The sequence below is a fragment of the Bombina bombina genome, chromosome 1 (genome assembly GCF_027579735.1).
Source record: "Bombina bombina isolate aBomBom1 chromosome 1, aBomBom1.pri, whole genome shotgun sequence".
Lineage (NCBI taxonomy): Eukaryota > Metazoa > Chordata > Amphibia > Anura > Bombinatoridae > Bombina > Bombina bombina.
Window position 1 is genome coordinate 382,769,333 of NC_069499.1, and position 19,333 is coordinate 382,788,665.

The window sequence follows — 19,333 nt, forward strand, 5'->3', positions numbered from 1 at the left end:
CCGCCTCCCATTTGTCTACACCTGGGATATGAACCGCAGAAATTAGACAAGAGCTGGATTCCACCTTAACAAGTATCCATGATACTTCTTTCATAGCTAGGTGACTGTGAGTCCCACCCTGATGATTGACATATGCCAGCGGTTGTGATATTGTCTGTCTGAAAACAAATGAACGGTTCTCTCATCTAAAATATTGATTGGTAATCCTCGTTTCTTGAGATTTCCAAACCCCTTGTGCTGTCAGAGATCCCCAGACAGCTCCCCAACCTGAAAGACTCACATCTGTTGTGATCACAGTCCAGGTTGGCCGAACAAAAGAGGCCCCTTGAACTAAACGCTGGTGATTTAAGCACCACGTCAGAGAGTGTCGAACATTGGGATTTAAGGATATTAATTGTGATATCTTTGTATAATCCCGGCACCATTGATTCAGCATGCAAAGCTGGAGAGGTCTCATATGAAAATAAGCAAAAGGAATCGCGTCCGATGCTGTAGTCATGAGGCCTAAAACTTCCATGCACATAGCCACTGAAGGGAATGACTGAGACTGAAGGTGCCGACATGTTGCAACCAATTTCAAACGTCTCTTGTCTGTTAGAGACGAGTCATGGACACTGAATCTATCTGGAAACCTAAAAAGGTGACCCTTGTCTGAGGAATCAAAAAACTTGTTGGGAAAATTGATCCTCCAACCATGTTTTCGAAGAAACAACACAAGTTGATTTGTGTGAGATTCTGCAGAACCTAAAGACTGAGCTAGTTACCAAGATATCGTCCAAATAAGGAAACACTGCAATACCCTGTTCTCTGATTACAGAGAGTAGGGCACCCAGAACCTTTGAAAAGATTCTTGGAGCTGATGCTAGGCCAAATGGAGAGCAACAAATTGGTAATGCTTGCCTACAAAAGAGAATCTCAGGAACTGATATTGTTCTGGATGAATCGGAATATGAAGGTAAGCATCCTGCAAGTCTATTGTAGACATATAATGTCCTTGCTGAACAAAAGGCAGAATAGTCCTTATAGTCACCATCTTGAAAGTTGGTACTCTTACATATTGATTCAAAATTTTCAGATCCCAGAACTGGTCTGAATTAATTTTATTTCTTGGGACAATTAATAGATTTGAATAAAATCCCAGGCCTTGTTCCTGAAAAGGAACTGGCATGAATATCCCTGAAACCTCCAGATCTGAAACACACTTCAGGAAAGCCTGAGCTTTTACTGCTTTCACTGGGATGCGTGTGAGAAAAAATCTTCTCACAGGAGGTCTTACTCTAAATCCTATTCGGTACCCCTGAGAGACAATGCTCTGAATCCATCGATTTCAGACAGAATTTGCCCAAACATCCTTGAAAAAACTTAATCTGCCCCCTACCAGCTTAACTGGAATGAGGGCTGACTTTGGTTTCTTGAAAGGCTTGGATTTATTCCAATTTGAGGAAGGCTTCCAATTGGAAACAGATTCCTTGGGGTAAGGATTAGGTTTTTGTTCCTTATTTTGACAAAAGTAACGAAAACGATTAGAAGCCTTAGATTTACCCTTAGGTTTTTTTATCCTGAGGCAAAAAAAACTCCTTTCCCCCAGTAACAGTTGAAATAATAGAATCCAACTGAGAACCAAATAAATTATTACCTTGGAAAGACAGAGATAGTAATTTAGACTTAGATGTCATATCAGCATCCCAAGATTTAAGCCACAAAGCTCTTCTAGCTAAAAATAGCTAAAGACATGGATCTAACATCAATTTTGATAATGTTGCAGTAAGCAAACAATGCTAAATATGCCAAAATCCAATTCTTGTTGCGCTAAATTCTCCAACCAAAAAGTTGAAGCAGCTGCAACATCAGCCAAAGTAATTGCAGGCCTAAGAAGATGACCTGAATATAAATAGGCTTTCCTTAAATAAGATTCAAGCTTCCTATCTAAAGGATCTTTAAAGGAAGTACTATCTTCCATAGGAATAGTGGTTCGTTTAGCAAGAGTAGAAATAGCCCCATCAACTTTGGGGATCTTTTCCCAAAACTCTATTGCAATTGCTGGTAAAGGATACAATTTTTTAATCCTTGCAGAAGGATTAAAAGGAGTACCTGGCTTATTCCATTCCTTAGAAATCATGTCAGAAATAGCATCAGGAATAGGAAAAACCTCTGGAGTAACCACAGTAGGTTTAAAAACAGCATTTAAACGTTTACTGGTTTTAATATCAAGAGGACTAGCTTCCTCAATATCCAAAGTAATTAACACTTCTCTTAACAAAGAACGCATATACTCTATTTTAAATAAATAAGTAGATTTGTCAGTGTCAATGTCTGAGGAAAGATCTTCTGAATCAGATAGATCCTCATCAGAGGTGGATAATTCATTATGTTGTCGGTCATTTGAAATTTCATCAACTTTATGAGAAGTTTTAAAAGACCTCTGACGCTTATTAGAAGGTGGAAATGCAGACGAAGCCTTCTGAATAGAATCAGTAACAAATTCTTTAAAATTCACAGGTATATCATGTACATTAGAGGTTGAAGGAACTGCAACCAGCAATGTACAATTACAGATGGACACTCTATCTGCATGTAAAAGTTTATCATGACAACTAATATAAATGATATTAGGAGATATAATCTCCACAATTTTACAACAAATACACTTAGCTTTGGTAGAACCGATGTCAGGCAGCAAAGTTCAAGCAGATACTTCTGAGGCAGGATCAGATTGAGACATCTTGCAAAATGTAAAAGAAAAAACAACATATAAAGCAAAATTATCAATTTCCTTATATGACAGTTTCAGGAATGGGAAAAAATGCAAATAGCATAGCCCTCTGACATAGAAAAAGGCAAAAGCAATGGGGCAATAAATAATGAAAAAAGTTTGGCGCCAAGTATGATGCACGACATAACGGAAACATTTTTTGGCTCCAACCATGTCCGGAAATGACACACTCGCGTCACTAACGACGCAACCCTGTGTGAACCCCTGCGTCAAGTACGACGCCGGAAATGACGAACTTGCGTCAACGGATGTGCCTTTCTTGCCAAAAAATTCTTGCGCCAAGAATGACGCAATAAAGTGTAGCATTTAGCGCACCCATGAGCCTAACACAGCCCGCAATTTTAAACAAGTAGTCAATTGAAAAAAAGGACTAAACCCCAGGTAAGAAAAATATTTTTCAATATTAACTTTCCAAAATATGAAACTGACAATCTGCAAAAGGAAATACATGAACCTGACTCATGGCAAATATAAGTGCAATACATATATTTAGAACTTTATATAAATGCATTAAGTGCCAAACCATAGCTGAGGTGTCTTAAGTAATAAAAAACATACTTACCCAAAGACACCCATCCACATATAGCAGATAGCCAAACCACTACTGAAACAGTTATCAGTAGAGGTAATGGTATATGAGAGTATATAGTCGATCTGAAAAGGGAGGTAGGAGATGAATCTCAACGACCGATAACAGAGAACCTATGAAAAAGACCCCCGTTAGGAAAATCATTGCATTCAAGAGGTAATACTCTCCACGTCCCTCTGACATTCGCTGTACTCTGAGAGGAATCGGGCTTCAAAATGCTGAGAAACGCATGTCAACGTAAAAATCTTAGCACAAACTTACTTCACCACCTCCATTAGAGGCAAAGTTTGTAAAACTGAATTGTGGGTGTGGTGAGGGGTGTATTTATAGGCATTTTGAGGTTTGGGAAACTTTGCCCCTAGCTCATGGACTCTTGCCAATTACATGAAATAAATTTAGTTTTTTGACTCACTACAAAGAAGTCATGAGAGTGCATTCATTTGCTATATATTTACTCAATTTTTGCACCCAGACAGATGACCTGAGGCACAATAATAATTAAAAGTTCCACGTATTGAGGATGTTAGGGGGGTACCAGTGATGAAAATAAATTATTAGGTGATATGCAGTAGTTCCATGCAAGTAAAAGTTCTGCTTGTTAGGGCAGTAAGCAGTCCACAAGTATTGAGCCCAAAAGCAGAAACTACTGGGGCCCCAGTGATCCTAAGCCTTGGGGGCACAAGTATAAGAATTTCACAATCAGTGTAGGATAAGCATAAATGTGGGGCCCACAAAAGAGCATCAGGGTTTGGCAATCAGGCAATGATTAGAGTAAACTGAAAAATTAAGTTAAGTTAAGCCAGGAGGGCAAATGGCATAAAATGCATATGATGGTAAACAGAAAGTTCTCGCCCAGTTAAAGCAGAAGTCTTCTTCTCTATGCTGAAATGATATTATTAATATCCAGGGCAATTCTCCCTGAGCTTGAGAATTGAGGAAGGGGAGGTAGGTGGATCTGTAAAACGGCGACTGTCGGAGTGTGTAGGCCACAATTGATCAAAAGACCTCCGCAGACACAGAAAGAAAATAATGGCTGTTACCACCACTTCGGTAAGTAACACATACCTCCTGGCCAGTTACCTAGTTCGGAAGCTTGGGAACAAGTGAATGTAGGCTCCTAGGCCTCAGAGTAGGCTGCGCTGATATGTGAGCTGTCGAACCCCAGCACTAACAGGCCTCCACAACGGGGGGGGGGGGAAGAAAAAAGCACTGCAGCTGTTTGCTTGACCCCCGGAGCAGAGCCCTGACCCTCCGGAATGTTGTATATCTGTTTATTAGATCTCTCAGTAGTCCTCGTGGCTATCGTAGCAGATAGCAGACGCTTTCAAATACATACGCCGCCACCCAAATGAGCACTGGCTTGCCGGGTCTTCTCTTGCTCAGATCTCCTTGATGGGAACTTTTGTAATGCAGCTGAGGCGAGTGAAATCTCCGGAGCAGAGTTCCCGACCCTTCGGAGAACTGTGTGGGAGTTGAGAGAGTCCCTGCATGTCCGGATGAGTGCGTAGGGTAGCAGCAGCTACCGGCTTCTGTTCCGTCTCAGGAGTTCACGGTGGCACACCTGACGATCTCTCACGGCACACTAGTGTGCTGCGGAACAGTGGTTGAAAATCACTTGCTTGGAGGATATGGCTGCACCTCACTGACAAGGTCCACAGAAGGACAAAACTATTTCCTAGGGGTGACATGTTCCTTGTTCAGAGGAGGATTGTCTGTTATTTATTGGCTGAACTGACCTTACTAGGTGGGATCAGACAAATATACTTCAGATAAGTTCTCCTCAGTGACAAGCACAATTGGGCTCCTAGGTAGTAATTCGCCATAGAACAAGCTACTGAGTTGTTGTTCGTTCCTGGTAAAGCACTTCTCTTTCTGTATGCTTTTGTTTTCAAAATTGTTGTCCAGAATGGGTTGAAACTGGAAGCTTGATCACAGGCTTAACACTATGTAGTAGTATATGAAATATGTATGGTTAGTATATGAAATATGTACTCTGTTATAGTACTACCCAAAGCAATACATTTTCCTCTTAACTAAGGGATATTAAACTTTTTAGATTACCTTTTTGACAGGAAACCATTTTTAAATGTTATTTCCCAAAGTAAGCAAAATATGTTGTGCCACAAGATAGAATTTTCTCATACTAGAGTAATCCCATGAGAAAGTGAACATTCATACATGAACATGAATAACTGTCTGATAAAAAAAGTAAAGCCAACTATTTTGATTCCTAAGATGTTTATGTTTTATGTCACAGCCTTGGATTTAAAGGGACACTTATCCCAATTTTTTTCTTTCATGATTCGGATAGAGCATGCAATTTTAAGCAACTTTCAAATTTACTCCTATTATAATTTTTTCTTTGTTCTCTTGCTAGCTTTATGTGACAAAGAAGGTATCTAAGCTAAGGAGCCAGACAATTTTTGATTCAGTACACTGGACAGCACTTGTTTATTGGTGCTGTCCAATCAGCAATGACAACCCAGGTTGTGAACCAAAAATGGGCTGGCTTCTAAACTTACATTCTTGCTTTCAATAAAGATAGCAAGAGGAGATATAATAGGAGTAAATTAAGAAGTTGCTTAAAATTGCATGCGCTATCTGAACAATGAAAGAAAAATATTGGGTTCAGTGTCCCTTAAAAGAAATAAAATAATTTTTGGCTATAATGTTTGTCAGTTTATGTATCACATATCCCTTAATATTTGGCTGTGCTAAAAGTAGTCTTTTTTGTTACATCTACAAAACCTTTTCAGAATCCCCTAAATACCGTAGAATAGCAAAATCAACAAATGTATACTAAAAAAAACAATGCAAATGCATAGTTTGAATTTCAAATGAGCAGATTTTCTTTCTGACAAATTTCAAAGTTACATTTTTCTTCCCCTTGCACCATATGATAGCCATAAACCAATCACAAAATACAAATACCTATATACTGTAAATTCTTGCAAATGTTCAGTAGAAGCTGGTGCCTCAGAATGTGTGCGCATATAAAAAGATTGTGCACATTTTGACAATGGAAGTCGTTTAAAATTGTGTACTTTATCTAAATCTTAAAAGTTCAATTTTTAATTTAGTGTTCCTTCAAGTATGACTTAGCTTTTATTGTAATAGACCCTGGTTAAAACAAATATGTTAAATCAAAGTAATTAAAAGAAAATTATTGTGCAAAAAAACAGCAAGATTAGCACTTGGACTTTCTCAGTGTAGCCCCTGCCCCCAGTGTTTTAAGAGCAGAGTATTTTCTAAACCTAAGTTTTAATTCTGTCAGTTCTGGGCATTAGCAAATCGGACTCCCTGGTATTTAGTCTATTAACTAGCCTAGAGGTTTTATGACATCAGGCTAAGATACAACTTCCTGCAAAGGCCTCCTCATTGTAGGGCTGTGAAAGCACAAATGAAGTTTAAAAAAATAAATAAAAGGTAAAATGAATGTGAATAGATTAATAATAAATATTGCAATGATTTCTATTAAGTATAAGCTTAGTGCTTTTTTTATTACAACTATGAAACAGACTGTTTAACATCCTTTTTAATTTAGTTTCTCTAGGTGATATAATGTCATTATATCTGTGGGCAGGAATTGCCAAAAACATTTTGTTTATGCAAATATACATTTCCCTGAAGAACAAGATTAAAGGGACACTAAATCCACATTTTTTTTCTTTCATGAGTCAGATAGAGCAGTGATTTTCAACCTTTTTTTTGCCGTGGCACACTTTTTTACATTAAAAAATCCTGCGGCACACCACCATCCAAAAATTTTACAAAATCACACATTGTAGCCTAATACAGTATATATATATATATATATATATACATACACACACACCCACTGTACTGTGCTGTCATGCCATGCCTCCTACAAACTAAGTGTTGCGTGCTGCTGCGTGTATAGCCAGCACTAAGCACGTGTTGTGGTGGGTGGGGGTGAATATGGGTCAGGGAGGTGAGCTGCCTCTGCGCAGTTACCCTCAGTCATCATCTCACTCAAAATAAAAAAACGGCCCAGAATAAAAAACAAGCAAAATTTAAAAATATGTCACACTGTTGTCAGTCTGCCGCGGAACACTTGAGGATCTCTCATGGCACACTAGTGTGCCGCGGCACACTGGTTGAAAAACACTGTGCAATTTTAAGCAACTTTCTAATTTACTCCTACTATAAAATTTTCTTCGTTCTCTTGCTATCTTTATTTAAAAAGCAGGAATTTAATTAACAGTTTAACAACATTAACCCAAGCCTCCCTTGGAAAGTGGAATATGCACAATTTTCAGATGTATTTTACAGCAAAACGTGGCAACCTAAGTAATTAATTTATATTGCAATACTCTTATACTTTCTAAAATTCTGTTACTATAAATTTTACACATTTCATTTTTTTTAATGTACAGTGTTATTAAAGGGACACTAAACCCAATTTTTTTCTTTCATGATTCAGATAGAGCATGCAATTTTAAACAACTTTTTAATTTACTCATACTATCAATTTTCCTTTGTTCTCTTGCTATCTTTATTTAAAAAGCAGTATTTTAATGCTTAGGAGCCAGCCCATTTTAGGTTCAGCACCCTGGATAGGGCTTGCTTATTGGTGGCTACATTTAGCAAACCAATAAACAAGCATAACCCAGGTTCTGAACCAAAAATGGGCCGGCTCTTAAGATTTACATTCTTGCTTTTTAAATAAAGATAGCAAAAGAACAAAGAAAAAATAATAATAGGAGTAAATTAGAAAGTTGCTTAAAATTGCATGCTCTATCTGAATCATTAAACAAAAAAATTAGGTTTAGTGTCCCTTTAATAACACTGTACATTTTAAAAAAAAAATGTGTAAAATTTATAGTAACAGAATTTTAGAAAGTATAAGAGTATTGCAATATCAATTACTTAGGTTGCCACCTCTTGCTGTAAAATACATCTGAAATTGTGCATATTCCACTTTCCAAGGGAGGCTTGGTTTAATATTGTTATCTACTTTTCAGTAAACTTGTGTTTTCCTCCCCCTTTCCTTCACCTAGTCTAGTTATTTGCCCTATAGGCGCATGACAAGCCGTTTTCGTCATTCGGGAGGATAACTGATCAAACACTGTTTTCCGTGCAGCTATCTCACATGCCATGAATTATAAATATAATAATGGCATATAGAGAATCTGCTGGGCCTGCTGAAAAAAAACAATCATTTGTGTGGGGCACTCACTAAAATTTGACTTACAATAGGGTTTAAATGCTGTTGCAAAAAAAATGCTTAGCAGTGAAAGGGTTAATAAAAATATCAAAATCTATCATTCTCTAACTCATTGAATAGTCCAGAACAAGATATTACAAATTTCTTAGTTCTATCTGCTCTCCTATTTTGTGTCTGAAGCCATTAAGGACAATCTGGAAGTATATTCATGCCAATCTATAATGGATTTTAAGGACCCTGTTGACGTACATAAAATCCAAGTGATCTAAAGATCTACTCATTGAAAAGAACTGAGCTATTTCGGACACATGGGGCTCCATAAACCCGCCCACAGCACCCTTGAGCCAATCAGGAATGTTGTAGCATTTTTTGTTATGTCTTGTTTTTTGCATTAGTTGCAGAGTAATGGTGGCATTTGCAGCAGCTGTTACATACCAGGAGCAGCCGATGACATCAATAAAGGTTCACCTGGCCCTGGATTGATAGATGTTTCTGTAGGTCAGGGCAAGAGACACTACACTTTTTTTTAATACAGCAAAAAAACCTTTTTCATAAATGCATGTATGTAGGTAAGTGTGTGCATGTGTACACACACATATAGATATATATGTAATGCAACATTTAGGTACATGAAGACTTTCACTGTAATGGAACAACATCATACTTCTGAAAATTACTTATAAAGGGTTAAAATAAATGTACATTAAAAAATCATTCTGCAGCAAATGCCTGCTTTGATTTTGAAACATTACTTCTAACTCTAGATACATTAGATACAGTACATACAAAAAATGACCAAAATACTGTGGTGTGGTAGAAATAGCATCAGGAGAGTAAAAAAAAAACAACACCTCACCCTTGACAGACAAAAGATTTGCTAGCTAAATTGAGCATTTAGGTCTGATACCAGCCTGCATTGCAAATCCATGCATAACATACACGTGCACATAAAATCTGTACTAAAGGCACTGACACGGCTTCACTACAGTAAACTAGTCTGTTGCAGCTCTTATTAGGTTAAAACAAAATGTCATTTTAATAATTTAATGCTGGATTATAATTCTTAAACAAAAAGAAGAAAAAGCAAATGTGTAACAAAAACATAACAATGCAGGAAAGATTTAAGCCCCTGGCAGTAACACAACAGTCTGGTCAACAGACACTACATTTTTATACCCATATACAATGCCAACTTTCATCTGTGGATTATTGGAGCCTGGTGAGGTTGTTCTTTCCTTTCACCAGAGGTGCCATACATATTTACTGGTAAATTCCATTATCCCTATATATAACTGCCTGCCAGTAAGTGTGACAGTTACAGGGGACACTTTATAAATGTCGAAGAATGATCTTTATTTTCCAATTTATATTCAGTAATTAAAAACAAACTGTATTTTTATGAGCACATTTACATAAATCAGTTGACAAAGCATCCTAACACTAAAGGGCAGAAGTTCAATTCTGTACATTTGCATAGACTCCCCAGAAGAAAATGCAAGCATTTGGATTTTCATTGAAGAGACTTGCTGTGTTAGAACTCTAATGGTGAATTTTAAAGAAACTGATTGCTACCCCCGTAGCTAGTAAATGTCTCGCTAGACCCAGTGGCATTTTGAAAAAAAGTGTTTTATCATAAAATTATCCCAGCAGAGTCCATTCTGCAAGATAACATCATCATAGCCATCATCATCATCAGTAGTCGATGCAAAACCCAACAGCTCTGGCACAATATTGCCAGTCATTTATCTGTTGTCAGCACAGGTTATACACTGTAATCCTTGACTGCCTCGGAATTAGAATGTCTTTGATGTCCTCACAAGAGTTTTTTGCCTGAAGGCTTTACCAATGCTCGGCAGCTCAGTGTTTATTCCTCGTAATCTTCCTCTCATCTCCAGGCTAGCAGTGACAGATGGTTATGGGCACACAATAGTATTAAGAGTTTGATATTTTTTTTAATGCTGTGCTCTCTGTACAACAAATAGCTATCAGACGCGGGCCAGAGAGCTGACATGGTTCACTTAGGTAATGGCAAACAAACAGTTTGGGTTGATGCTTTCTGTCATTTTTCCTTACTCACTCTGCTTGTTTTCAGTGCATACTCTCAAAGGTAAACTATATTAACCTTATAGACTGTTATTAAAAAGATATATCTATATGAGCATAAGTGTTGCGCTTTCTCTTTTTTCCCTACTCTTTTGATTATGAAAGTAATACTGCTGACATATTGTACAAATATCCAATGTCAACATAAATTTTTAGCGCGTGATAATATTCCCCATTATGTAGCTGTGTGTCATGCAGGAAACCATGGATGATACATAGCAGTAAATAACCCAAACAAAATTAGTTCTCTTGTCAGCTTCTACCTTGTATGTCCCCAGGCATCAGTAAAATTGACTGCATGCTAGATTTTCAAAATTAGCCCTAATGTTAGTTGTGAGTCTGGCAACCTCTAAGTTTCCAATGTTCTACTATATTACCCGTAAGGATGAATGTGTTTCTTTTATATTTTGGCATTTACACTTGCTGAGGCAGCTTCTTTTACTCCCGTCTTCAAATTAAAAATAATTTAGCTTTAACAATAATGATTGCACGCAGACACAATACTGCATTTCTTTGGGCATCTAACTTAAGGCAATAAAACTAAATTACTGCAAAAATATAGGCAGCAGGAACAGGGAATTATTCAATTTAATATTGTTAATTTTATTAAATTAGATTTGTCTTGTTTCATGCAAATTATTAATGAGGAATAGGATAAAAAAAAAAAAAGTTTCCATAACACAGCTTTTAAGAATGCAAGCATTTAATTCTTCTATGTAATACCTCTTGGTTTTGTATTAACATACAAGAGATCTTCTTAAAAAATATGATAATGGATTAAAGGTAATAAATCAAACATTCCTGGACATGAACTAGTAATCTCAATAGTTTTTATTGGTAAAATGCTAATCTCACATTGACTCACTGAATTTTCTTATAATCTAGGAGAACGCATGAGGGCAGTTTAGAGTAATGATAACAAAAAATGATAATAAATATGTAAAAAAATATATAATAATGTATATTATAGAGAAGAGCAATACTAGAAGTGTGAAGTGGATTAAATGAATACAAAGTCTGAATCTTCATCAATTTGAAATCCTAAATTTTATATTTAGATATTTAGAGTCAAAGATGAAAATCCATTTAGGTACCAGATGCTGCAGATCATCTGGGAGAGATTCTGGATTTATGTGCTGGAAGTCAAATCCTTTCTAAAGGAGATTTTCCCTGTCGGTGTAGTATACTTATTGCTTCACCTGCAAACAGTTGCTCTCAGAAAATCTGACCTACTGACAGCCCAGCATCCCTGCAATAAACAGTCTATAATCTGTGGATGAAGGAGACTCTAATCAGGCCACATGCAGATTAAACAAACCGCGAGGAATAAAAACTAGATTAAAATGTTCATGCCCAATACCGGAAGATTATCAGGACATTTTACCTCTTTAAATCCTAATTTTTTCAGAGGCAAGCTGAAGTTTATAAGTGTATGTCTGTAGCGATTATGTGGCATGTTACAATTCTCTCTGTTTAGAAAAGATTATATGAACAGGTACTGCTTTGGTCCTTCCATGGACAAATCATTTCAAATGAGTAAATAATTATAATCCTCTCTGAAACTGGAGATACATTATAGATGAAAACTGCATGTTAGAATAAAATCCAATGTAAGGAGGAAAAACATAAACATAAACATACATAAATACAAACATATAAACACACATACATAGTGGATCATTTAAATGATACAATAATAATACAATTTGTGTGTGTATGTATGTATATATATATATATATATATATATAAAAATATAAATATATATAATATATACACATTTTTTATATATATATATACACACACACACACATAAATATATATATATATATACACACACACACATAAATATATATATATATATATATATATGTATACACACACACACAAATATATATATAAATACACACACACATACATACATAGATGCAAACACATATGAAGAAATGTAACTTGATAAAAATGAACGCTAATTAGGATGCAGAAATAGATAAAAACAGATTTGCACTATACGTATACATTTACATTACATAATGAAAGAGAAAAGCTGAGAATACGTACCATCTGTGAGGCCAGACAATGTGCAAAGGCCTTTGCTCATCTCGGATTACTTTCAATGTGGCGCATGGATCGGAAATTACAGGGAACTCATCTTCACAACTATGTCCTTGTACTGGTGATTGAATATTATAGAGATCCATAGGTGGTGACACTACTTGTTGTAGTGTATTTTCCTCTATATGTCGATTACCAAGACCAGACTGATGACAATCATCCACAGATTTAGTAATCTTGCTCTCTGATTGGCATGATATTTTTGTACAACAATCAGAAATTGTATCTGATTTATAATTAACTATCTCCTGAGAAAGGCATTTATGGTGTGGAACAAACCTGTTAAAAAAAAAAAAGTTTTTAAAAAGCTTTCTATATATCTCATCTATATAATATTCTGGCCAATTTGGAACACACCATATGAACTGTATTGGTAGGATTAAGTTTGAATGAAGATCAAACATAAGTAAAAAGGTAATGTAGTAAAAAATCTTTATGAATCTTACTCCAGTTCAGCTTAGTGATACAAATGATAAACACCACATAAAAAAATGAAATACACATTGAAAAAACAACTTGTTTTTCATCAAGCAATGACAACTAGTGGCAACAGTACCAAATACTGTGGTCTATTCTAATCCAATAGAAAAGATGTGCAACATATCTTCAAGTTTTCAAATTCAGGGTCATTCCAGTCCATTAGAAAACCCCATTATTATTACTTTTAACTTCACTAAGATTTTACATTGTGAGAACTCAAAAGTGGTATTTTTTTATATAGCAAGAAACTTTTGAGCAAAACCTTAAATAATCTTTAAGCTTTTCTAATACAACATCTTTGATGCCCTAAAAATGAAGTTTTTATTCATGAACAGTTCATATGATACTAGATACAGTTGGTTAAAGTTGGTTAAATAAAAAGTTAAAATAGATCTGAAATCACAACTTTGAACTGAGCAACATAAATGTAACTAAAACTGGTATGTTAACTTATTACTATAAATAACATAAGTGTGTATTAACAAAAAATTAGTTAAAAAAGTGTTTTCAAACTCATTAGGCTGGAAACATCTGTGAAAACTCCCTTGAAAACTAGTTTATTATATGTTCTCATGCTTAATCAGATTGTCCTGTAATACACAACACTGGAGGGTTTCTTAAAATTTAAATTAAATTAAGTCACTGCTTTTGAAAATAGGGATTCTATCACTTCAAATGTTGTCAGGCCATGAATCACCTTTTTTTCCTTCGTTAATTTTGGGAACAGGAAGGAAGAAAGAAAACATTTTTTTAATTGTGTTGAAGGTAGTTTTTAAATAGAGCTATTTTATATATGTGAAACATTGTTGAGTTTAACGGGACAGTAAACACAGTGAGATTTTTATATAAAATGTTTAGTCATGCGTTATGAAAAAACTTTGCAATATATTTTCATTATTTATTTTGCCCCTTTTCATGTAATTTAGCTCTAAAAATTGAGCAACTTCTCATTCTCCGAGCTTGAAATGCTCTCTGCTGACTTTTCAAGGCTAACTCTGCTAAATATCTGTCCCTAATTGGCTTTAACTGATAACAACTGTAAATAAATGTATTTTATACTAACTTTATAGCCATAGCTATTCCTGGTAGTCTGTTGACTAAAGCCCAGATAGGCTCCGCAAATTAAGGGTGGAGTTTGGCTATTGAAAAATAATTGCAGTAAAAATGATATGTTAAACTTAAGCAGCACAACAGAAATCTATTGTAATTACAAGGTGCTTTCTGCCCCTTTAAAGGGACAGTTCACCCAAAGAAATTCTCCCCTTTAAATTGTTCCCAATTATTCATTTTACCTGCTGGAGTGTTTCAAATTGTTTACAAGTAGCTCCTTTACCCCTATTTTGGCATTTGAAATAGCTGATTTAGCATGTGGTATCCAAACCTATACTGAAAATTTCTATACTGGAGTATATTCTATTGAATAGCCTAAGTAAACAAAGCCAGCAGAAGAGATTACACTCTCAGTGGGGTGCAGGATAGTTATAATAAAATGATAATTTTCCATTGTTCTCTCTAAGTATTGAGCTTTGGTTTTCCAGACAAATATAAGATAAGGGAGCAAGTCTGTGTACATAAAAGTGATAACATAATGAGATCTGATATTACCTGAAGCTTAACCCATTGTAATAGGCTGTGGTTTAAAAGCCCAAAACCAGCTACTTCATATGCACAAATAAACCTGCAAATGCAAATTTTATACTCTGCAGCTGGTATAACAAGTCATTGAAAATACATTCATATAAAAACAATTTTACAGTGTACTGTCCCTTTAATGTATATATAAATATGCATTGTCTCAAAACAGGTGCATAGAATTCAGCACTGTGGCATTATGTAAACTACATCAATAAATAATAATTAAAATGATAAGGAATTATTATCCAAAATATAATTATAAAAAGCTCAATGAATACAAACCCTTATAACAAAAAAAGCTGTTAAAATATTTCTGCTGTAAAAGAATGCACCCAATAAGAAAGCCTCTCTCAGCATTTTGATATGTTATATGTCATGGCTTCATGCCTGTGCTAATCTGTGTTGACTCCTTTTAGCAGTTAAAATAGTAACATGCAAAGTTCATGCACACGTGAGCATTATTTTTGTGTATTCAGCAGAGATACTGTTGTCATGTTCTGTTAAGTTGTATTTGTTTACATACAACACCTCATTTAATCTGATGAACAAAAATTAATCATGGTATCATCATGTTTCCTTTATTGGCACAAACCTTCAATCTGTTAACCATTTTGTAATAGAAAGAATGGAAATATTCTAATGTCATGGTCAAATGTCATGGTCAAATGAGCAGAAACCACATTAAAACTCTGGTTCTGTTTTACGTTAGGCCTATTTATAAAAAGAAATCGCTGGATTATGTGGCACATAGTGTTTGGAATCCTAACATTGTTTTTCAAATTCAAAAATAAAAATATAAAATACTCCTGTAGATCAGTATGCAAATAGTAATGTCTGAGCGGAAAACAATAAGCTTATATCCTTTTGTTTCACATCATAAGAGGGCAGACAGCAGTACAATTCATTGCAGGTGTGTAAAATCTACCAAATATCGAAATATATCATTTTGTTAAAGTGTCAGACATGGACCATATTTTACATATAAAAATTCTTAAAGGGACATTCCAGCCAAAATTGGAATACACATGGATGCATTTCAGTTTTGAATAAAAAACATTTCTGTAATACACATGGATTAGCAAAAATGCTTTTAATAAAAGCTATAGCTGTTTCAAAAGTGTATTTAAGTATGCACCATGCATCAGCATTTTAAACACAGCACTTGTTCAGAGTGCCTAAAGTTCTTGTACCGTCTGGTAAGGACTCAATTTGTTAATTCCTGACATGATACAAGCCCCATTGATGATCTGAGCAGCTGCAGTATTTAAAATGCTAGAACACTGAGAATATCCAGCTATGATTCGCATGCAAGTGCAGAGAAAGAATGTTAACACAAAATGAGTGATAACTTTTACTAGAAGCATGTTTGCCAATACATGTATATTGCAAATATGTTTCTATTCAAAGATATAATTCATCTATGTGCACTCACATTTTGACTGGAATGTCACTATAAGATGATGGCAATCAATATTATTAAAATACTGCTGTCATATAACTCCCGAATTAAAAAAAAAGGTAATTTGTTAGAACATGCAATTTTATCACAAGCGGTCCTGAAACTCAGTGTGCACCGCAAATGGGTTAAACACATAGTCAAAGACTTGCTGGTCTCAAGTAGAAACTGCCAGTGACCCAATCAGCAGAGAACACAGCTGGTTTTTGCAACTACTGCTGCTGATTGAGTCACTGGCCATTTCCACTCATGAACAACATTTCTCTGTGGATACTGAGCACTACTTTAACCATGTGTTTAACTGTTGTTATGAGGTTAAACCTATAGAGTTGCAAGGTCGGTAGTGATAATGTTTCATGGTCTGATGATTTAGTGCCTGTAATTCTACTATAATGGTCATTTAAGAAGATATCATGCAAAGAGACACGAAACATTAATACTTATTAATGTATATCAAACATCGCACTATATTGGTATGATATGTCTTGTGAAAGGTATGTAGATCACAATGAATAGTTTAGCAACAGGGGTTCTTGTTCAATTTAAAAAAAAAAATTCCACTAAAATCATTGATCTAATTCTTATGAAGGAACTTGGCAGTCTTTTGCTAAGTCTAAAGAGCTTGAAAGGCAACATATTTGGCATTTGAAACAAGAAGAAAACTATTCTGCATCCCTGAAAATAAAGTTTTCCCAGACATTTAAAATATTTTACAACAATATCCTTGGAAAATAACCTCACTGTGTGTCATAAAGGAAGAGATTCCCTAAGGTAAGTTGGACCATAAGGCTCTGTCTTAGTTCTATGACACTTTATTGTAAGAATACGTACTGGCCCTTGAATGATTACTATGAAATTATGTTATTTTTTCCTGAAAATATGCAAGATTTATGCTTGTGATCTTCTTAAAGATATATTTCATGTTATGCTCAAACATAATTTTCCATTTAAATGAATGACCAAACTCTGAATCATGAAAATGTCCCTTTAAGAGAAAGTCAGAGACTCCAGGGACTGCTGGCCTATAACCAGACCATACTAAATATATAAATAAATCAATAATAAAAAGTAGATTCTAGTCTTTTTTCCTTAGGATCCTTAAAAGAAACCAGAAGATATTTAGATAATCTCAAAATAACTATGGTGCATCTCCCACGTGCTGTAACATGATCTTTTTTTCAGAAAAGGTGGATAAAATGGAAACCACCCTTTCCATATTTTATCTAGACTTTTCTTTTTTAATCTATCTCATGAAGGTGCAATAACATCTATTTAAGCAGTATTTAAACTTGATCTGTTTGACAACATGGAAAGAAAGTTTATCCACTGACCTCTGATAAAGAAAAAGTTTATGGACTTCTATGTCCATGCTTCCTATGATTGAGATCATAGGATGGAGAACCAGTATGGTTAGCTTTAAATGTATTCTTCTTGGGAGGACTCCTTGACATAACTCTGACTAACAAATGTGGGCAGATTTGTACCTAAGACTGATTGATGTACACTTAAATGCAACCTTAATGAAATACATTAAAGGTACATGAAACCCACATTTTTTTCTAATTTACTTCTATTTTCTAAAAATTGTTTATCCTCGTAATATCCTTTGCTGAAAAGAATATCCAAAGAGGCTCAGTAGCTGCTGATTGGTGGCTGCACATAGATGCCTCATGTGATTGGATCACAATGTGCATTGATATTTCTTCAACAAGGGATATCTAAAGAATGAAGCAAATTAGCCAATAGAAGTAAATTGGAATGGTGTTTAAAATTGTATTCTCTATCTGAATCATGAAAGAACATTTTTAAATTTAGTGTCCCTTTAAAGAGCAAGACTGGGACATCTGGATATAGTACAGAATATAAGAAATACACCAAAAGTAACAAGCTAACTCCAGGTAAAGGAAATTGTCAGGGGATACCATGTAATCAGCTTCAGTACATAAATCCATTGGTTAGGGGATGGAAGGACTTTGCATTAGCATGTACACTGTACCAAGAGGGATACATATATAATTCTGGGATGTTTGTCTACCTTCTCCCTTGATCAAAGACCATCTACCCATCAGTAATACTCAAATTGTTCGTTTTAAACCGTAAGATAAAATGTAAAATAAGCTGGGTATAAGGTTGAAACAACTAATTAATTTATTAGGAAATATTCCCATTAGTCTACACAAACAAACATTGGGTATATATCACATCAAACACAGTCATGTTATTATTAATTTGATATTGGTGTAATCGGGGCAAATTCCTGGCAACTATTGATATGTTAAATACATTATTGTCAAATAATTTATCAACTTGTTCTGTTGATTTATGTAACACACCATTGTAAATCATGACACCATATCTAGCATTATTCTAAAATACCTAAATATTAAATAAGTTACAGCTTATAATACGTAATTCACCATTTCAGAGCCCAGAAATAATTCACTAATTCACCCCCCAAAAAAACATTTTTTTTGATGGGTAAAACATATAAATGATCATCTGTTCATCAGCAAATATTTAGAACATACAAGCTGATTTTTTTTTAAAACAAATCTATAATGTTCATAAATAAGTCATATAAACCCTCTTCACACCCAAAGTAAACTAAATCCCAATAGCTATAAATATGGTAGAAAGAACAGTTGCTCATTAAGACTACTTGGCATCACTTCATTCTGTTGGAAAATCCAGCAGTATTTGGCTCAAAAAAATGGTTTAAATTCCTCATATATGAACAATATGTATATGATCCACATGACTATGTCACCCTAGGTTAATGACTGTTTGTTAAAAAAAAAAAAAAAGACACTACTATCAAGCCTATCCTAGAGAGTCGGTGTTCTCTTCTAACTAATCTTGATCTTAACTTCAATAATACAAGGTCATCATTAGCCGCAAGAACATTAATATGTTTGTTCAGAACATGAAATTCCACTGTAGTAACCTAATCATTAGTCTTGCTTTCTGTTACTAGAGGTAGGTAATCCTCTGTGATA

At 35.0% G+C, this 19,333-nt stretch overlaps 1 protein-coding gene across 3 annotated transcripts in view; it reads right to left on the bottom strand.

Annotated features, from left to right (window-relative positions):
• Positions 1–19,333, bottom strand: part of GTDC1 (glycosyltransferase like domain containing 1) — an 849,799-nt gene that overhangs the window by 298,641 nt on the left and 531,825 nt on the right. For all 3 annotated transcript variants that reach the window (XM_053698268.1, XM_053698267.1, XM_053698269.1), the window contains one exon: positions 12,713–13,045. In XM_053698268.1, the coding sequence (XP_053554243.1) occupies positions 12,713–13,045 (333 nt within the window). The remainder of the gene's footprint in view (positions 1–12,712; positions 13,046–19,333) is intronic.